Source organism: Papaver somniferum, unplaced genomic scaffold (assembly GCF_003573695.1).
Source record: "Papaver somniferum cultivar HN1 unplaced genomic scaffold, ASM357369v1 unplaced-scaffold_133, whole genome shotgun sequence".
NCBI lineage: Eukaryota > Viridiplantae > Streptophyta > Magnoliopsida > Ranunculales > Papaveraceae > Papaver > Papaver somniferum.
The window spans coordinates 14579139-14599970 of NW_020622492.1; the positions used below are offsets into that span (position 1 = coordinate 14579139).

Below are 20832 nucleotides of genomic sequence, written 5' to 3' on the forward strand. Positions count from 1 at the left end.
AAAAAGAAAATCAGTTTCATCATCCTCAAATCCACAAGGAAAGACCATGGAAAAATTAGAGGAAGATATGAAAATCATGAAGAATGATCTGGCAGAGATGAAATCAATGAAGGAAGATCTGGCTGCTCTAACAGAGTTGGTAAAAGGTTTACAACCTAAACAACCCAGATCAAAAGATGATTCTGATTCATCACATAATATGACAGGACAACTAGGGTTTGTTGAACACTCGCCATTCAAAGTGGAGGAAAGAATCGAAATTCCTGCATACAACGGAGATTTGAGTCCGGAGAAGTTGGATGGATGGCTCAAATCTTTGGAGGTTTATTTCAGCACTAAGGGATTCAGCGAAGAGCAAAGGGTCAGTTTCACAAGGCTTAGACTTATTGGTCATGCACTGATTTGGTGGGAGGCATACACATCAGGTCTGGAACCTCCAGTGACAACTTGGAAGCAGTTTACAACGGCTATCCAAAATCATTTCTATCCTATCGGTTATAAAGAACGTTTACGCGAACGATGGCATTACTTGCGACAAGTGAAAGGACAAAATGGGAAAGAATACACTACTGATTTTCGCAAGCAAGCAATCGCGTTGAGTGTGAATATGAGAGATCCTGAAACTCTTGAGAAGTATAAATGAGGATTACTTTTTTCTATACGTACAGAATTAGCACTACTTCCAGTAACCGATATAGATGATGCCTGCAAGAAAGCCATGTATATCGAGATGAAGAGTCAACCCTATGGAGCAAGACAATCAAGAAACGAAGGAGAGATTGTGAACATTTCTCACAAAGATGGAAATACATATCATGTTATGGCAAACAAAACTAACCAATACTGTGAAAACTGCAAAACTGATCGACACTCGAAGGAAAGATGTTGGAAATTGCACCCAGAGTTGAAGCCAGCTTGGTGGAAATACCGTAAGCAAACTGCCACAACCATCTACAATAAAGAAGAAAGCGAAGAAGAGGAAGATGAGGTAATCGAAGGATTGCCTCAACCTGATCACAAAATTCTGATGATGACAAGAAAAGGGGTCGCAACTAGAGCTGGCAAACAAGCTGAAACCCGCGGGTTAACCCGTGCCCGGCCCGTAAAAAACCGAACCCGGCTCGGCTGGTTTCTAAACAAGCCGGGTTCGGGTTAGAGAAATAACGGCTTGTGAATAAACGGGTTAACCCGTCCCGGCCCGTGAAACCGCGGGTACAACCCGTAAACTCGTCCACAATTACTAATTAGTAATTTTTATATAATCCTGTCCGTCGGATTATCTAGGATTAATCACATCCACACGATTAAGGTATAAAAGGCGAAACCCTAAAACTAAATGAAGAGATATCTTTCTTTTTTATCTCTCTCTTTTCTTCTTCTGCTCCTTGCCTCCTTCCCTTCTTCTGCGTTCTTCAGTTGTGAATTGAATCTCGGATAAACAATGAATCATTTGGCACGATTCTCTGGAAGCTAGGTCTTTATCTCTCTCAGGGTTTGTTATCTCCTTCATTCTCCGTTCCTTCTCATATCAATTATTATCCTTTTTATTTCCTTATACTACAGGGTTGCAGATTTGATATTGTTGATGTTTATTTATTTATTTTGCAGTGCAAGTGAGAGATGAGTAGCTGCTGCGGCTGTCAAGTTTGAATCAAGAGAAATCAGAGATTTTGATTTGTAAAAGCGTGATCTGAGATCTGATGATGAATTAAATTCAAAAATCACGATAACCCTTTGATTCAGATTAAGTTTTCAGTACTTATACAGAGAGATCTCAACCGGTGTACAGTTCATCAATTTTGCTTAAGTGTGAATCTGGTGGTGTCTTTTATTCAATTCAAAGAAGAAGAAGTTTCTTTCCATAAACAAGTTATAATCTTCTGGTTCTTGGAGTTTATTTCGCAGGTGAAGTTTTCTTTTTAATTCGTTTTCTGGGTTTCTTGTTTCTATGATGATCTTTCTGTTGACTATGAAGAAGAAGAAACTAGGGTTTTATGTTGTTGTGTTGAATCCACAGTATTCTTTTTATTCAAATTAGTTGGTAATTCATGTTGAAAGTGATGGTTCTGTTTGTATTGAGGAAGTACTTATTGAGAATGTTTTGTAGATAAATTGCTTGAATGAATGTTCAAACCAGTAAAACCCTAGAAATAGAGAAGATTAGAGAGAATGAATGTAGTAATGGTAGGATTTTCTGTGCATACTTCACTACAGGGTGATAAGGGGCAAAGGGTTTTGAGATTGTGATAGCTTTGGATTTGTTCTGTAATTCATTGAATGGTTACTCAAGGAGAAACCCTCACCAAAAGCCTTTTGGTGTAGTTCGTATCAGATGTTCATATTATATATAATTTGTAACTTATGGTTCTTTGCTCGCACGCATATGCACTCCTCGTATTTAGTAGGAAACTTGTGAGAAACTATAGTGAATAACAATGGGTGTGTTTATCTGATACAATGTGTGAGTGAAAGGTTGATATCAGTTTCTCGTCCCTGTAGTTTGCATTTTGTAGTATGTGAAACTAACTGCCGGTGGATTGGCCTTTTGGTATGTTTAGGTAAATGTTACTAGACATCTATAGATCATTCTCGTGGACTGTGGTTGAGTACGCTTGTTCTGATTGCAACATGCCTGCTATGACAAAGGTCAGTATACTAATTTGACGCACTGGGTTCTTCTGTGAATTTCTTAGCTCTTTATTTATTCTTAAATCTTAATTTGAAACAGAGTTTTGAGCACCACAATTTTGGGCACATATTTGACAAGATTACCGAATAAATTGGAAGTCCAGACGAATTTGAACTGCCAGACTGGGTAAAGGATCAGAATCCTAATACCTACACCTTCATAAGACGCAGTATCCATATAGTAGTTGAATAAATTAATATGCTCTGAATGAACTTCTTGGTGGAAATTATTTTGTGAAGGACAAAGACAATATCAGTATTAAGAGATTAAACTACATATGCTAATCCATACGTCTTTTTCCTTGTTTTATTTGTTTAAGAAAAGGTCTTTTTTATCTTCCTTTTCACGGGTTTTACCTTTTCTTCAAATAGCATACTGTATTTTGTGCTGGGATTAGCAGATAGTAGTGATGTCTTTCTATCTTTTGAAATTTTTTGTAATTTAAATGATACAAAGTTTTTGTGATTGCCATTATTTGTTTGTTCTTCATTCTATCGGCATTGGATTGTAAATTTTGGCGTGTGACAGGCTGAAACTGTCAATGTGAGTATGTGAATGTTGAATCTGTTGATTGGATTGATTCATAAATCAGAGGAAACTCTGTCAAATCGGTTTCTGGTGAGTTGACTCACCATAAACGGGTTAACCCGTGAACCCGCAGGTTTAACCCGTTACATGTGCGGGTTAAAGAAATGACCACCCGTGAAGAATATCAACCCGCGGGTTTTGACCCGTGTTAACCCGAACCCGTGTAACCCGTAACAAGCCAGCCCCGTCCCGCCCGTTTGCCAGCTCTAGTCGCAACTGCGACAACAGAAAAAATCATTGGTTCAGAACTGGCGATACCAGAATCTGTTAAAGAAGAGCTATTTTGGGTGTATGCTCAAGTCGACAAGACACAGGTCCTTACTTTACTTGATAGCGGATCACAACAAAACTTGATATCTAAATAACTTGTTAAGAAACTGAATTTGAAGACAACGCCACACTTTAAGCCATACCCGTTAGAATGGTTGAAGAAGGATACAGAAATGCAAGTGACGGCTCAATGTACCTTCAAATTCTCCATTAACGGGAAATATATGGATCAGGTAACATGCGATGTTGTCCCATTAGATGTGTGTCACATTGTTTTAGGTAGTCCTTACCTATGGGACAGAGATGCAAAGTACTTACGAAGAGAAAATATTTGGAAGCTGGTAAAAGATTTCACATTCTAGCTTCTAAAGAAAAGAATAAACTACAACTTCTGGCTGCACAACACTTGGTAAACACTAATCAGAAGTTCAGTCTACTCACTGTTCGACAAGCTGTCAAAGAACCCGGTGAATTGATTTGTGCAAACTCTTGCGAGTGTACTAAAACCGAAAAGAACGATCTGCAATAGTTGTTAGATGGGTTTGAAGACACCCTGCAACAGCTGCAGAAGGTACCACCAAAACAGGGTGTGGAACCAGAAATCAAGCTACTTGAAGAGAAAAATGGGTCGCCATCATTACAAGTTGCGCAAGACTTAGTTCTAAGGGAAGTAACAAAAGAAGATATGATTCTTAGCAAGAAGACACAAATGACTAGAGTTGGAAAACAAGAATTGTTTCAAGAACGTCGCAACGGGAACAGTTTAAAGCCTGTAAAGTGGTACTCAAGTGTGCAACTGCAAGTTAAACTTCCCCGCATCTTAACTCAATGCTTTTGAGGGACCAAAAGCCTCCAAATGGGGGAGATATGATCCGTTTTTAGGGTTTAGGGCCCATTAGAATACCCTATTCCTAGGTTAAAATACCCCTGAATTACTCTCCAAGTAATTTTAGAAGTAGAGTTCTATTCCTGGAAGGTAAAGTAGAGTTCTATTCCTAAAAGGTCACAAAAATATAGAGAATTACCTAATATGGCTATTAATAATTTTAGCATAGTCTTAAACCTATAAATAGGCACCTAGAGTGCTTGAAAAAGGACCGCAGAAAACTAGAGGAAGACTAGCAGGAAACAAGCAAGAAGAAGAAGCAATACCTAGGGCATAAAATTAACCTAAAACGTAAACATTGTAAGTTCTTCGCTATAGCAATAAAATCAGAACATTCAACTGCAGAATACTTTTATTTTTATTCCTTTGGTAGCTACTTCTATAACTATATCATATTAGGGTCAAAAACTGATCAAACAAGATACTGTAAACACCTACAAAATGATATGAAGCATGTATAATATTAGGTTCCTATAAGTACAGAGGAAAGTACGGCACGGTGTATAACAACCGTAGTCGCGGTTATTGTATAATATTAGGTGCCTACAATTTATTTCACATACGTATAATAACCGCAATCGCACGGTGTCTAACTAATAGACAGAGGCAAGTACATGTCGTTCCCATAAGGAGCGGTGGAAATACTCTAATAAATATCTTTAATAAACTAACCATAGATGATGTTTTTGTGATTTTTAGAATTAAGGATTTAAAATGAACGAAAAGAAAAGAAAAAAATAATTAAATGCAATGAGAAGGAGTCGGTAACCAGGGTCTATGGATTCCACAACTATTTATAATTATGCACCGAAAATAACTCTAATTCGAAATATGTGTTTATAGCTTTGTTCTATTGCAACACCTATTATTGATATAATTTCCGATCATAAACTCGCATCTCCTAAGTATAGCCCATCAGATTTATAAGCATGATCTATCAAATTATAACGTCGAGAGAATTATCGAAAATATAATTTATAGATTCACATTATTATTTTCTTCGTCTAAGCATAACCCATCAAAAGAATTAACCTAAACATGAATTATCAAATCCTAACAAATATCATTGCAAACTATATGATTTTATGAATTTAGGCTAACATACTATACAAAGTCGGTGTGTAACAACTCATATTCTAATAAAATCAATAAACATAATTATAGACTTTAAGATTCATTTTTATAGCCTAATACCAAAATAATCAAATTTATTTCATAATGGTCTATGCTCAAAGTAGCTTTCTCCATTAATCCTAGTTACAAAATCTAACACATTATAGAAATGGATTTCTCAAAACCCATAAATAATTACAAGAGAAAGGAATACTAAACGTCCGATATCACCGTTGTCACCCGGAAAATGATCGTCTTCATCTCTTATTGTATCCCCTCCTAAACTTTCACGGTTGTGCAGAAAAATACACAAGCTCTCTCCTCCTTGCCAGGACCAAAACAGTAACCAGAACCTAGCCGCCAACAGTACCCCCAGACTCCCCCTTGATTCTGAAACCACCCGATATATAATTTTCAAAAGGGAAATTTATTTAAATAACCCTATAAATTATGGGATATGCAAATATGACCCCAGGGTTTAGAGCTGGGAAACGGGCGGGCCGGGGCTGGCTTGTGACCAACCCGCGGGTTACGGGTTAATACAAGCCTAAGCTTGCGGGTTGAAATTTTTCACGGGTGGTCATTTCTCCAACCCGCGCCCGTCCCGGGTAAAGCTTGCGGGTTCACGGGAGCTCACGGGTTAGCTGGTTTTTGTTGAGTCAACTCGCCAGAAATCGATTTTTGGGCTATTTCCGGCCACATTCAGGCCATCTAAAGCTCCTTCCCAACCTAAGTACTTAATTTAACATTCATCATTTCATCTAATTCATTTGATATTTCGATTCAAAAACTCAATATTGCAAAACTAAACTACTTTTGCATTTAAAGGATTAAAGGAACACAAATACTAGTCATTAGTAGTTTAATACTTTAGTTACAGTACTTCATCAGTTCATGATGATATTTTCAACAAAGAAAAAAATCCTCCGAGACTGTAGCAATACCATTGTTTATAATTTGTATCACCAAGTGCGACAATAAAGATATTAACAACCACTTCCTGCACAAAATATATATTGTGTGGTTAATCAAAAAAAGTGTTAACTGTCCAAAAAAACATCTCCAATCTCTTTTCTATGCAATATTTGGAGACACTGGTAAGTGTTATACCCGAAGATCTTTGAGAAATTACTGAAGATCTTTGAGAAATTACTGCACCTGGAGGCTGGAGGTCTTCCACACAATATTAAAAAGAAAGGAACTTCAATTGAAACCTTAACAGAGAAATTGAAGAAAGAAGTTGCTGGACAATCTATCAAGAAATTAACCTCTAACAATTCAAATAGAATCAAAGTGATGGAGAAATTCAAATTACCTGAAGATTAATTTGCACCTGAAGGACTTCTACATTAAAAAAAAAAAATTAAATTCAAACCCTAACATCCAAAAAATTGAAAACAAAACAAAAAGAAATTAACTTTCGAAAACCATAACATTGCCTGATGAGAATTGAAATCAAAAATAAGGTTTTGAAGAAAGGGGATTTTGAAGATACGAAGAGAAATAGGGTATGAGAAAAGGGGTTTATAGATATAGAATAGAATAGGGTTTTGAAAACATGGATTTACAGATATAAAAGAGAAATAGGGTTTTCCTTTACGGATTGGATTTTCCAGTTCCCCTCTTTCACTTTCAGTCTTTCTCCCACACCTACAGTCCCGCTTGCTTACACAAAGAATACTCAAGAGTCAAATGACTCAAATCCTTCAAGATCGAAGTAGTAGCAGACGGAGAAGACGAAAGAACTTTGTCTGTGAACTGACAATTGAGGCTGCCGCTGGGAAGTGCGGACGGAGAAGACGAAGTAAGTAGGGTTTTTTTGTTTTTATACCATGGCTGCATGACAGATTGGCAGGAGAGGAGACACGTATAGACATTAGTGACACCCGGCAAAAACGAAGTGCGGGTTAACCCGTGATTGTACGGGCCGGACCGGGTTAACCCGTTTTTTGACGGGTCACCATTTCTCCAACCCGAACCCGGCTTGTTTAGAAACCAGCCGGTCCGGATTCGGGTTTTCACGGTCCGAGTACGGGTTAACCCGCGGGTTTCAACTTGTTTGCCAGCTCTACCAGGGTTATTTAATAAGTTGTGTAAATTATTATAGTGGCCCTACCATAATATTATATGTTAGATTATCAAAATAACCTTTAATAAGATAAGAAGAAACAATTAATGTGACTTTTTTTCTTCCAACGGCAGTTACTACCATTTTTCTCTAAAAATTTTATATCACCCCACCGGTCTCCAAATACATCAAAAAATTCATCATTCTTCTTCTGCAGTAAATCATTATTCATCAAAAAATTCATCAAGAGAACAGTGATGATGTTGACATTTTCTTCATCAATTTTACTTCATAAATTTTCTGGATGAACTCATTCTCTGCAACTTTAATTCATCAATTTGTTTAAGCATTTTCAGCTTCTGTTTCTCAACTTTACTTTGCCTCCATTTTCTCATCTTCTTCTTCGTCAATTTTACTTCATAAAGTCTACATCATCTCAATTTTCATCAAAGTCTTCATAGAATCCACTTCAGAAAATGACGAGAAAGAAGAAAATCTTAAAACAAGTTGAAATTGAAGAAGATTCAGAAAAAACTGAATCAGAAGAAGAAACAACGATTCCAGTTAAAAAAGCAAAGAAAGGTTGTTATTAATTTCTCTTTTTTCTGAATTTTTTGATTAAGTGGATGTTACATGCACACACTAATTTTTCTGAATTTTGTAGGAGCATCGAAAAAGAAAATCAAATCTAAGAAACGTAGTACTATAGAAATAGATCGTTATGAAGAAAAAGGTACTAAACCCTAATTATCGGCGTAAATTCTTTCAGAAAACTCATTTTTGATTGAAATCACCATTGAGTGTATGTTTTCTGCACACACTGAAATTTGTTTTTGTAGGAGGATCAACATAGAAAAAGAAAACCAGATCTAAACATAGTACTGCAGAAATGGATTCTGATGAAGAAGAAGGTACTAAACCCTAATTAACAGTATAAATACTTTCATAAAAATCAATATTATGAAAATCACCACTGCGTATATCTTTTCTGCACACAAGTTTTAAAACAATGAATTATTTCTTGTATCTGCTTTAGTCTTGTTTTGGATTCTTGTATTTTTGTGTGAAATGTGAAAAATAAAGATGTTATGGTGTTTGTGGTAGTCTGTTTATCAGCTTGTGGTGTATTACTATCTAAGCTTAGTCAGTGTGCCTGTAAATGGTGTCTTACTTGTTAATGAAAACCCTAAGCTTGTTTCTAGTTTAATTGTACTTGGAATTCTTTGATTTGCAAAGGATTCTTTCCCATCCTCGTTCAATTTAAACATATAATATGAATATATCAGTTCAATTTGATTTGCAAAACCCCACCCACCCATTCATTTCAGTACAATTCTGAGTTATAATCAAACTCTTATGCTCCATCACTATTTAGAGGGGAATGTAACCAGTGAGTGCAACATTATAATTCACTCACTGGTTATATCACTGTTTACTATAAACCAAACTCTTCTGCTCCATCACTGTTTAGAGGGGAATGTAACCAGTGAGTGCAGCATTATAATTCACTGCAGAAAAGTAATAATGAAGAGACGTTTCATTGTTGTAATGTACGAAAACATATATAAAATTAAGCATATGGTACTTACGAATCAGGCGGCTAGGAGTAAGATAAGAAGGCTTATATATGACTATAAAAGAAGTTAGCACTGCAACGGCTAAGCATACACCGATAGCGCAGTAACCGATCTTTTTCTGTTCATGTTGGCTAAAACTTATGTTAGTACTAAATATTTGTATGTATTTCAGAATTACTTGTTACTTTAGTGTCTCTAGTTTCTACTTAACTTTAGATTTAACTCACAAACTTATTGGTATTATGAACTACTTGTTACTATAGTTTTATTATTATAAACAAATGAGTAAAGGAAGACTCTTCAATTTGTTCATTGTTCATCGTATATGTAGTCTCGTTTTCTTTATATTAGTAAGATAAGATTAGATTTGTGAAATAATCTAGTTATTATCTAATAATGTAATAAGTATATCATTATGGGAAAAGCATATGGATAGATGTATGATGATTCCTTATAGACATATATGGTTTAAGGTAATAATGCTTTCAGAAAAACTCAATTTGATGGAAATCAAACCTTAGTACAGTGAGTGTATATTTTCTGCACAGACTAAAATTTTCATTGTCTTTGTAGGAGGATCAAACCATAATAATAAATCTACATTGGAGATGGATAGCGATGAAGAAGAAGGTAGTAAACCCTAATGCTTTTTCTTCTCCTCTTCATGTTGAATAGTTTATACATTGAAAGTTGATAACTAGTAAATTCAATTATTTTTGTAAGATGCAATGTTCATCCCTCTTCCAGTGCTTTGTACCGTAATACTTGTGGTTTCATGGGCATTCCACAAGTAGCAAAAGCAGTTAGCATGACATGTTTATGAATTGAGGATGAAGCAACAATTTACTGAAGCATTCTCATGTTTTAAGCATTTCATATTTAACTATTTGGAAGCCCTTGTATTTTTACTAGCGTTCTCTGTTTTAGTTCATTATGAAAATTGCCTTCTGCATTATTTTATATGGTGTCTATGTTACAAAGAATATTCGTGGAACGAGCCTATCATTTTGGAAGTAAAACATGTCATGTGGAATGTTAGCGTACTACTAGAGTTAGAAAGTTATGTTAGAAATGATAAAAATCATTGATGATGTTGATTATAGTACTAAATTATTAGATTTCATTTTGATGAAGTTTCTAAGAAGAAGAAATCTAAGAGATGTACTGGAAAACAAGATAAAGCTGTTGCTTTGATTGCTGGACCATCTAAGAAAGGTATTAAAAAATGTTGTTATGAAATTTCTCTTTTGATAATTTTTTTCTTAAAAAGGTGGAAATAAATTTCTCTTCTAACATTTTATGGTAAAAACCAATAAAGTGTGTTTTGTTTTTGTAGTTTATTCTGGGGATAGGCCATACGGAGATGGTTTGTCTGCTTTGAATGCTCTAGTGATTGATATGAAAAAGGAAAATCTGATTTTGAGTGCTCAAAAAATAGAGGTACTTAAAGAGTCTCCCTTTGCTGATTTGTTTATGATGATAATGGAGAATGAGTACACTACAGCACGTTGGAACAAAGTTGATGAAGCTTTCACAAAGTTATTGACGTGCCTGAAAGAAGCAACAGGAAAAGAAATTACGTTTGAATTTGTTCGTGGAGGTAAGCAATATACAATGACGTCCACCCCGGAAAAATTAGCGGTCATTCTTGGGGTGCCATGCATTAAAGGCAGATGGAAAGAAACCAAAAAGGCGATGTATGGTGATTCTTTTAGAGAATCTTAGTTTTACCTTAGGTATTTTGGTGATCAAAAATCTGCTTCAAAGACAAACATACGAGATGCAATCTTTAAACTGTTAACGCAAACAGAACCACCTCTTACACGAAGGGACGATGAAGACATGGTGATGTTGATAGGTCTTTTCATGTCCAATACTGTTTCCTTTACCACTAAAGATGCTGGCGCAATAAAGGAGAAGTATTTGGGTTTGGTCCAAGATTTCAACAAATATAAAACTTTATCATGGGCCCACTTGATTCATTATGAATTAGCCAAACGCTTAAACAAAAGTTTCAACAACCCAATAAAAATTAGTGGGTGTGTTTTCTGTCTACCGGTAAGAGATTAGACTTTGTACATTTTTATTTTGTTAATGATTATTTGACTTGTTAGCTATTGAGTGTTATCATTGAATCCATATTTTTAGTTTGAATATTTTATGTGCAGGTTTTATTCATTTGAGGTGCTAAAATGTGTGTATATATTCATTACAGGAGATATTCATTAGATAAAAAATGTGTGAATATTCTCCACACTGAGATTGAAAAATTGTGTGTTTACATTCTGCACTGGATATTGTGTGTCTATATTCTGTACCGGATATAAAAAAATTGTGTGTCTATATTCTGCTTTGGAAATTTTTCTACATGTTTTATTCATTTGTTTAAAGATACTAAAGTTTTTTTTATGTCTACTTAAGATTATTCATTTTTATTTCCTATAATTTGTAACAGATTTGGTTCGCTGAGCAAACTAAGATAGTGGAACCGAATGAGTTGAGGAAAGACAAATTTGTACAACGAGCAAGCAGGTGGAACCTGAAGCAAATTTGCAAAGAGTTGCTCAAAGATATGGATGCATCAAACTATTTGGTAAGTTCATAACGTTTTTAAATGTACGTCTCTTAAAAGTTGAGATATTCATCCACCCTGTTTGTTTGTAGTGCTAATACTTAATGCAATGTCTTATCACTCTTGTAACGACTATTAATTAGTATAAATCTAAACATCACAAAAAAAGCATGTTTAAGCTATTATTGCAACATTCATGTGACACAAGGTTTTATTAATGGTCTGTCAATTAGAGTTTGGCCTGTATGTCCTTTACATCTCTCTTCAAATCATAATTTCATTTTGCTTAATTTGTGTACTCCTAATCAACTAACATATCTTGATAAAACTCTAGTTGATGAAATAACTCCAATTGCAGTTTCGAGAAACTTCTTTAATGAAATAACTCAAAATGAAAGAGTGGCACTTGGTATGATTGAAGAAGGTCGAAGTATATCTTTGGTAGAAGACAGGGAAGAAAGAAATCAGAACTTGAGCATGGAAATCAAAGCAAGTTGGCAAGTAATGCATAATTTGATTGCTAATAATGAAGAAGTACACCCTAAAATGGAAGAAATGTTGAATAAATTGTACTTCCAAGCCTGTTCAGAAGAATTAGAGAGTCTACCCAATTCCTTTGAATTGAATAATGATACAAAAGTTGATTCTGATTCTGCAAAAAAAAAGACAAGTCACAGCAGATGTTTCTTCTTCCGTACAGTCGAAGAATGACACAACACCAGCAGCAATGATGTGTACTACATCTAATGATGGATGTGTGACACCAGCAGAAGACTTGTGAGATAATTCAGTTAATGTTCAGTCGAATAAAGCTACAACAGATTATTCCTTTGAACGAGATCCAATCATTGATTTCGTTACATGTTCAATGAGTGATATAAGTCCTTTACCATCTCAAGAAAAAAAGGTTGAACCAGTTTTTGATGAAGGTGTATTGGAGAAAAAAAGGTTGAACCAGTTTTTGATGAAGGTGTATTGGAGGATAATATTGAACATGAAAAACTACAAAACTTTACACAGTTGGATGACATTTATGGGTTTGTTGAAAACAAGTCATTAGCCAACATTTTAATGACGATGAAGGTATATTGCATAGTATTTTTTTTATTCTTTGTGTTGTATTGTTTTTTATTTTCTTCTTTGTGTTAAAAGTTGATAAATAATATAATAAATATTATTATATTTAAGCAGGAAAACAATGATGATGCAAATCTTACAGTTCTAGAACCAAAGAATGCTGATGCAGGAGCTATTGATCTAGAACAAAGCAGTGCTGACACAAATCTTACTGTTCCACAACCAAAGCCAGCTGCTGATGCAGAACCAAAAGATGCAGAAAGTAAAAGGAAGAGGAAAAAAATAGAGATTACAAAAGGACAGGATGCTGTTGTGAAAGAGAATTCAGAAAAAGTTACCAAAAGGGTGGGGGGAATTCTTCAACAATTTGAAAAGGTAATTTTTGTTGATTGTGAAATTTACCTGCATATAACAAATAGTTGATTGATTTAAGATTTTATGTAAAAAAAATTGTTGTTTACATTTCAGGAAGGATTGTTCGATAACATAATTTTAGAAGCTGGAGATAGTAATACATCTTTGACAGCCAAAAGGCTTACAAAGGTAAACATCTTCAAAAAGCTTGAAAATGTGTGAATAGTTTATACACTGAACTATGTGAACAAATAGTTGATTGATTTAAGATTTTATGTAAATTTTTGTTTATATTTTAGGAAGGATTGTTCGATGACAAAACTTCAAAAGATGGAGATAGTAATACAATTTTGAGAGCCGAAAAGCTTCCAAAGGTACACATCTTCAAAAGCTTGAATGTGTGAATAGTTTATACACTGAATTATGTGTGAATACTCTCTACACTGAACTATGTGTGTATATTTTCTGCACTTGACTATTTTCCACACTGAAAATGTGTAAATAGTTTATACACTATGTGAACAAATAGTTGATTGATTTAAGATTTTATGTAAATTTTTGTTTATATTTCAGGAAGGATTGTTCGATGACAAAACTTCAAAAGCTGGAGATGGTAATACAGTTTGAGAGCCGAAAAGCTTCCAAAGGTAAACATCTTCAAAAGCTTGAATGTGTGAATAGTTTATATACTGAATTATGTGTGAATACTCTCTACACTGAACTATGTGTGTATATTTTCTGCACTTGACTATTTTCCACAATGAACTATGTCTGTATATTATTGGTATTGTTTAATGTGTGAATATTCTCTACACTAAACAAAATGTGTTTATATTTTCTGCAATGGATCATTTTCCACACTGAACTATGTCCGTATATCATTCGTATTGTTTAAGTAAAAAGCTTTATGATCATAAACTTGATGTTTTGGCTTATTATTCTCATGTAACAAAATATTCTACACACTGAAATATGCATGGTATATTGAAAATTGCAGGATATTGAAGGAAACACTTCAAAAGATGGGTTGCCACTCGATACTACTAATGTTAATCTTGAACAAAAGATCAATATAAAGAAGAGGAAGAATATTTTCGTAGAAGTGTCTTCAGTGGTGACTGATGTAATGACTCGTGAAGATAGAATGAAGAAACATGATCCAATGTACACTGGTGGAACTGACTACTCAGAAAAAAAAAATTAAAAAAGCAAAGAGAAAATTCAACATTGATTCAAGAGAAGAAAGAGTGCAAAGAAGAAATAATAAGAAAGAACAGGCAGGAAGTGAACCTTTGCAGCAACCGATTGTTCAAAAGAAAAAAAGGGACGAGAGAACTAAATTGAAAAAACTTAGTAGATCAACAATTTTTCAGAAGTCGACCCTTGATCAAACACCAGTTGTGTCACTATTCTTTCTAAAAGCAACACTAAGGTGAGTTTTCATTCTCTTATATACACTGCAGGTTGTGTTTGCGTTGATGTCAAAACTTGTTATTTACTATTATACATACTAGGCATAACTACCTTGTTAGGTTCATCTTACATTTGATAATTATTTACATATTGTGTAAAAATTATAGGTCAGCTGCATGGACAGTGTACGTAGGAGTGGAACCTAATATATTCGTGTTGTCTATATATGGCAAAACCATTAAGGACCTAATGTACAACCAAGCACTTGATGCAGAAATATTTTCATACACCACATATAAGCTGAAAAAAGCATTCGACGAAGATCAGGGTAAACTTGGTGACAAAAAATACCTAAAAGTGTTGCACATGGATCCATCCGCTTGGGTAAGTTATATATGCTTATATACTTGATTGAAATTCTTTAATCTTATAATATGCTTGAGTCAACAATTGTTTGTCATGATATTTGCACATTAGATAATTTGAATTGTTAAATATACCATATTTAGGATTGGGTACTCATTCGATTGACATGTATGCAACCAGAAGTGTAGTTCAAGAGTTAGAAAATTGTATTAGAAATGATATAATCAGACGAATTTAGTTTGGCAGGAAGTTTGTCATATTCTTCCATTGTCGATCAAGACCTAACAATTGTTTGTCATGAATTATGCACATTAGATAATTTGAATTGTTAAATATACCATATTTAGGATTGGGTACTCATTAGAATGACATGCATGCAACCAGGAGTGTAGTTCAAGAGTTAGAAAATTGTATTAGAAGTGATATAATCAGACGAATTTAGTTTGGCAGGAAGTTTGTGTAATAACTGTTAAGGATGCACGCGGTACGGTTTGGCTCGGTTCTTGCCGAGGCCGAGTACCTGTACCTCCCTAGTCTCGGTTCTTAATTTTTGGACCAGTACTTGTACCTTGTTCCTCGGTTCTGGTACCATTCGGGACAAGTACGGTACCAGGGACGGTTCCGGTACCAGTCGGTACTTATAAACATCTACGATGGCATGTGACATTGTGACTTACGTCCTAAACAGTGATTACTCAAAACCCAATATAATTATTTTCGATTACCTAGGCTCAGGGACAGTGTCAAAGAGGGGTACATTACACTGTCGTTTCCCAATCCTATATCGGTGCACGAGGACAATGAGCTTAAAGAACAAAACTAACATCATTCCAACCAGTGTTTCTTAGATCATGTTAATTACATATAAAGTCATACGGAACTTTACCATAAACTGTAAACAGAAGCTTCTACACACCTTACCATGCATTGGAAACCAAAATCTGGCAAGTTGTCTCGTTAATCTTACTTGTCCATAACATACACAATACCACGAGAAGCTGGCAGGTTCTTATCCCTGACTTCCTCTTTTACCAGTTCTTAAACACCACCAGTTCTTGTACCCTTTGCATCAATTATTGCCAAAACCAACTATAGAACCTAAATGCTACCACCAGCGAAACTACTCTTGCTGACCTATACCACCATCACCAGCTACCTCTGCAGTAGGTTCCGGATGAAGCGACGGTGGCATGCAGAAAACGAAAACTAAAGAAGGAAGTACTACCTTTAAGAACAAAGCGTGGAGCAGCAAAAGCAAAACCACACCAATAAACTATTGTTTGTTTTGCAAGCCAAGCAAAATCAACCAGGCACTAAATCTAATGGTCATTATTACTCGGTACAAACGGGACAGTACGGGACATGAAGGGGGCCGTGTACCTGTACCCTCTAGAGGCCGGTTCTCAGTTTTAGAGCCGGTACCTGTATCCCCTTCCTCGGTTCGGTACAAAACCAGGTACGGTTCCACCGATTCCGGCACGGTCCGGTTTTTCGGCTCGGTTCCTGTGCACCCTTAATAACTGTTGTCTTTGCCTTGTAAATTTTATCCAACTAATTAATGAAACCAAACGAATATTAAAGAATTTTTACTGCTCATTTACGTTGATATTTATCCGCTTGGGTAAGTTATAATAGTATTATGTTATTATATTTTTACTGCGTTAAATTTTTGTGTCTGCAGAACATCATTTTAATTGAATTAAGGTTAACATCAGGAAACTTATACATGGAAGTGCAGATCTTTTATAGAAATCTAATATATTTTTTGAATGTATGAAATTCAGATTTTCGTGCAGGATATTGAAAGATTTGGTAACTTTATAGAAGATACTATCAAGAAACCTATACTTGAAATGGACAATATGGTGATAGGATTCTAATTCCTATGCTACATGGAGTTGGGCATAACAAGCATTGGACACTGTTGATTTTACATCAACAAGAGATGTTTTGAGCATTTTAACTCGTGGGATATATCAAAAAATCAATGTCTACATAATGCTAAAGTAATGGCTGAATTATGTTTAGAACACATCAACAGGTTCTTGGAGGCGAACAAAAAGCCAATAATAGATAACATTTAGGTTAATGAAGTTCCAATACCTCAGCAGGGACCTACAAAGAACTGTTTGTTATATGTCAGACATTTTATGAAGAAAAGATCAAGATATGACTTCAAAAATTCAAAGGAAGTCATTTTAAAAGTGAAGAGGAGCTTCTAAACAATATGGAACAGAAAAGAGTAAATTTAGTGTACAAGTTATTGACAGCAACAGATCCAGAAATAAGCTAGAAGCAATCGGATGAACAACAAAAATGAAGACTTACTTGTTATTTTAGAATCTCTAGTTTCTACTTAACTTTAGTTTTAACTCACAAACTCATTGGCATTATGAACTACTTTTTACTCTAGTTTTATTATCATAAACTCATTTTGTACTTTAGATGTACAAAAGAAACCTGTTGATTTTTCCTTTTGGATTTTTCATATTTGCTTAAAAAAATCTTGTGTATAAAACCTACACATGATAAAACAAGTGTATAAAACCTGCACATACGAATAAAAAGACCATATTATCTTCAAAAAGTTAACATTCCATAAAAGAGGGTTGTATCACCTCGAACCACCTATATTTCCATCATCTTCACCATTAAAAATCCAAATCAAATATTCTCCATTACAAAATTCCACTTCATAACTATTCTCGATCATCTTCTAAAAAGTAAAATTTCATATTTGCTTAAAAAACTCCTGTGTATAAAACCTACACATAAAAAACAAGTGTATAGAACCTGCACATAGGAAAAAAAAGACCATATTATCCTCAAAAAATATTCCATAAAAGAGATGTTGTACCAGCTGTCTCACCTCAAATCACCTATATTTCCATCATCTTCACCATTAAACCACTTGTGTTGGTGCAATCAAAGAAAAAGATTCAAATCTTTTTTCTCAGAGAGTGGTAAACTACTATACTTAATTCAGAGAAAGATTCAAATCCTTCGTTCAAAACCCACCTATACTTAATTTAGAGAAAGATTCAAATCCTTCATTCAAAACCCGCCTATATTTCCATCAGCTTATATTCGTTGCAGGATCTAACTAGCTCTTGCTTTTGTTCCAGTAATTACTTTGTATGTACTGTTTATGCACAAAGGTCGTTAGTGGTTGTGTCGTTTATCTTTTGGAGAGATATAAACTTTGTAGTTGCAATAATCCATTTTATGTTGTGTGATAGATTTTAGTGCCATTTAAACTGTTACCAGCAGACAAGTAGAACATCAAAGAAACTTACAGATCATTTTTCTAAAAAAAGACATGGATGAATCATCAGATGAGGTTAGTTTTCATGTTCATTTGTGCACAATATATTAAAACTTATTGGCATGTATAATTGATTACATTTTCTTGTTGTTCCAGTATCACCCTTCTTTTTTGGATACAATTACTGCCCTTGAAAATGATTTATTGAAACAAAAAATCAAAGAAAAACCAGAAGAGCTTGATTCAAACAGTTCTATTGAAAATGAAATACTTAGGCAACAGAAAAAGGAATTTGAAAATGAAGAGGATGAAAAATGTTTCTCATTCGAGCCCCAAAACACTACAACAGCGCCCGTGCAAGAAAGTACACACAGCAAGTATGAGAAATTAAGAAGAACAATCAAGAAAAAATGGGAGATGATGAAACAAATGAAGTTTAATAATGAACCTATTAATTTGAAAATGGAACAGATAATTGATGAAATATACTTTGAAGCATCTCAAGAAACTTACATGGTAGAAGAGAAGGTTTACTTGGATATAGAAGAAAATGAAATTGTTGATTTAAATAATGATTTTGAAAGAATTAATGTTGTCGAACGAAAAACATTTGCTGAGGATGATCTTGTAAAAGAGATTGAGATGCTTCAGAAAGAAAGGGGGATTAAAATCCAACACCGGTAAGAATTAATACAATATTACAGTACTTAGAACTTATTATATCTTTATATCATACACACCCGCAACACATTAATTATTATCTATCCATCGAACCAGCATATATCTCCCATTTCACTGTTTATTAAGATATAATATAATATTAGAGTACCTTCAACTTATGATAACATAATTACAGCTACAATAATATTCTGCGCTAAAGCAAGATGCTGCAAGAGCGATAATTGGTGTCCTGAGTGACACTATGGGTTGTTTACGAAAAAAAAGGTTTGTGAAACTATTATTATTTATATTGATTATTCAATTTTTTATATTGTTAGAAAACCTTGACTTTTTGTAATTTTTATGTAGGGTATTCCTATCAGAAGAGTTCTTAAAGAGTTGAAGTGTATTCCTTTCTCGGTCTCTGAATTGATGAAGCTCAATGAAATTAAAACAAGCACAAATGAAATGATGCTAGAAGAGTTCTTCCAAGGCGCCCAATTTGATGCTTCTGAATATAAACCCTTTTTAAGTGATGACAACAATGAAGAAGTAAACCCTTTTGCATTTTTTTTTTTTGCGTATGCTCGGTTTGTTTTGCTAATAAAAACTATTTTGTATATTGCAAGCACAGTTTTCAGAACTAAAAGAGTCCGCTGGGAGAGCATTCATGGCCCTCGTAGATAATACTTTTGTGGATGCCGCTGGAAATGATGTAAAAGCGATAGAAAGACAAGTAATTGAGAGAGAGGGATTTCAGAAAGATCCTATTGAGGTTGAAGCAAAGAAGGCAATAAAAACTGAACGACCGCTGACATTGAGCCAACTACACGAAGATTGTTTCATTCCTGAAAATTTACATGACATAATTTTAGAAAGTCCAAAACAAGATAGACCCACCTTTTCGCTAGGACTCGAGTTCACTGAAAGCATAAAGAAAAATGAAATATTGGTGCAACAGGTATTTTCTTTCATTAGTCAATATATATCTTTTGTACAGAATATATTGTGTAGGTAACAGCTGCACACAATGTATCTGTAGATAAGTTCTGTACATACTGATTCAAATCTATAAATTTGTTATGTTCTCATTAATAAAACATGAATAGTTGTATTTTTGAAGAAAGAATCAGGATGAGCTTATTCAAACGTCAATGGATGAAGAAGCAAAAGAAATGGCAGGTAGTCAAACGTCAGTTGATGATGGACGACCGAGTAAGCAACTTGATAGAATGTCATTGAAAAGGAAGACTATAGTGCTAGAATTACAACCAAGAAAGTATATAAATAAGAAAGTAATTGCTGAAGTAGAAAAGGTATAATAGACAAATACCAAAAACATTTATATATGTGTAGTTTAAAAATCACTACAACTCTAACTAGGACTACGATATTATGTGTTGAAAAAAATGGATCTTAAGTCATGCTGAACATGTGTTGAAAATTCAGGGTACGAGTTTAGATGGGGAGCTGAAACATAGGTATGATAAAGTAGTAAAAGAAATTTCAGGAAGTCATGGTGAAGCGCTGAGTAAACGAGCTGATCAAATGAAATCTATAATACCATAATTTCAACCACCGGGGGTCGCTGTCACGAAACAAGTAGTTGCTCAAATAGAAAAGGTATAAAGATATACGTACTTTAAAAGCATTATAATTCTTGCTGGTACTACGAAACCATATAAAGATACACATAGTTTAAAAGTCGTGTATGAAACTCAGGGTGAAACATCAAAGCATGGTGAAGCGCTAAGTAAACAACCTGATCAAATGAAAGCTATAGTACCAGAATTTCAACCAATAGGGGGCGTTTTCACGCAAGAAGTAGGTTCTCAAATACAAAAGGTATATAAAAATATATACAGATCATTTATCATATGTATATTCCCTGAGTAGGTTATAATAGGTGCATTCTATTGCTCATATTAAATGAA

General features: G+C 34.5%; 1 protein-coding gene and 1 long non-coding RNA gene across 4 annotated transcripts; both read left to right on the top strand.

Moving 5' to 3' along the window:
* Positions 1-1684: 1684 nt before the first annotated feature.
* Positions 1685-2764, top strand: LOC113333534. Its single transcript, XR_003352116.1, has 3 exons — positions 1685-1905; positions 2559-2646; positions 2729-2764. It is a non-coding gene; the product is annotated as an uncharacterized LOC113333534 (long non-coding RNA).
* A 4989-nt stretch (positions 2765-7753) lies between these two features.
* Positions 7754-17566, top strand: LOC113333553. Of its 3 annotated transcripts, XM_026579986.1 has the most exons (13): positions 7754-8196; positions 8279-8347; positions 8454-8525; positions 9765-9821; positions 10326-10406; positions 10528-11249; positions 11647-11784; positions 12122-12846; positions 12955-13215; positions 13309-13383; positions 13494-13568; positions 14192-14626; positions 14775-15222. In XM_026579986.1, the coding sequence occupies exons 8-12, from the start codon at positions 12835-12837 to the stop codon at positions 14396-14398; spliced, it is 630 nt and encodes a 209-aa protein (XP_026435771.1). In that variant the 5' UTR covers positions 7754-8196; positions 8279-8347; positions 8454-8525; positions 9765-9821; positions 10326-10406; positions 10528-11249; positions 11647-11784; positions 12122-12834; the 3' UTR covers positions 14399-14626; positions 14775-15222. The 3 variants fall into 3 exon arrangements, with proteins under 3 accessions (XP_026435771.1, XP_026435770.1, XP_026435772.1); XM_026579987.1 differs by lacking the exons at positions 7754-8196; positions 8279-8347; positions 8454-8525; ... (1 more) ...; positions 10326-10406; positions 10528-11249 and adding exons at positions 11455-11525; positions 16758-17566 and having other exon boundaries at positions 14775-14991; XM_026579985.1 differs by lacking the exons at positions 8279-8347; positions 8454-8525; positions 12955-13215; ... (2 more) ...; positions 14192-14626; positions 14775-15222 and having other exon boundaries at positions 12122-12847.
* Positions 17567-20832: the final 3266 nt, after the last annotated feature.

What these genes read in the sequence shown, in the direction of transcription:
- LOC113333553 (XM_026579985.1), top strand. Translation starts at nt 8,091, where the DNA reads ATGACGAGAAAGAAGAAAATCTTAAAACAAGTTGAAATTGAAGAAGAT. An exon ending in AGTTAAAAAAGCAAAGAAAG is followed by an intron (nt 8,197 to 9,764) that starts GTTGTTATTAAT and finishes TTGTCTTTGTAG; the next exon opens with GAGGATCAAACCATAATAAT. An exon ending in TGCTGGACCATCTAAGAAAG is followed by an intron (nt 10,407 to 10,527) that starts GTATTAAAAAAT and finishes TTGTTTTTGTAG; the next exon opens with TTTATTCTGGGGATAGGCCA.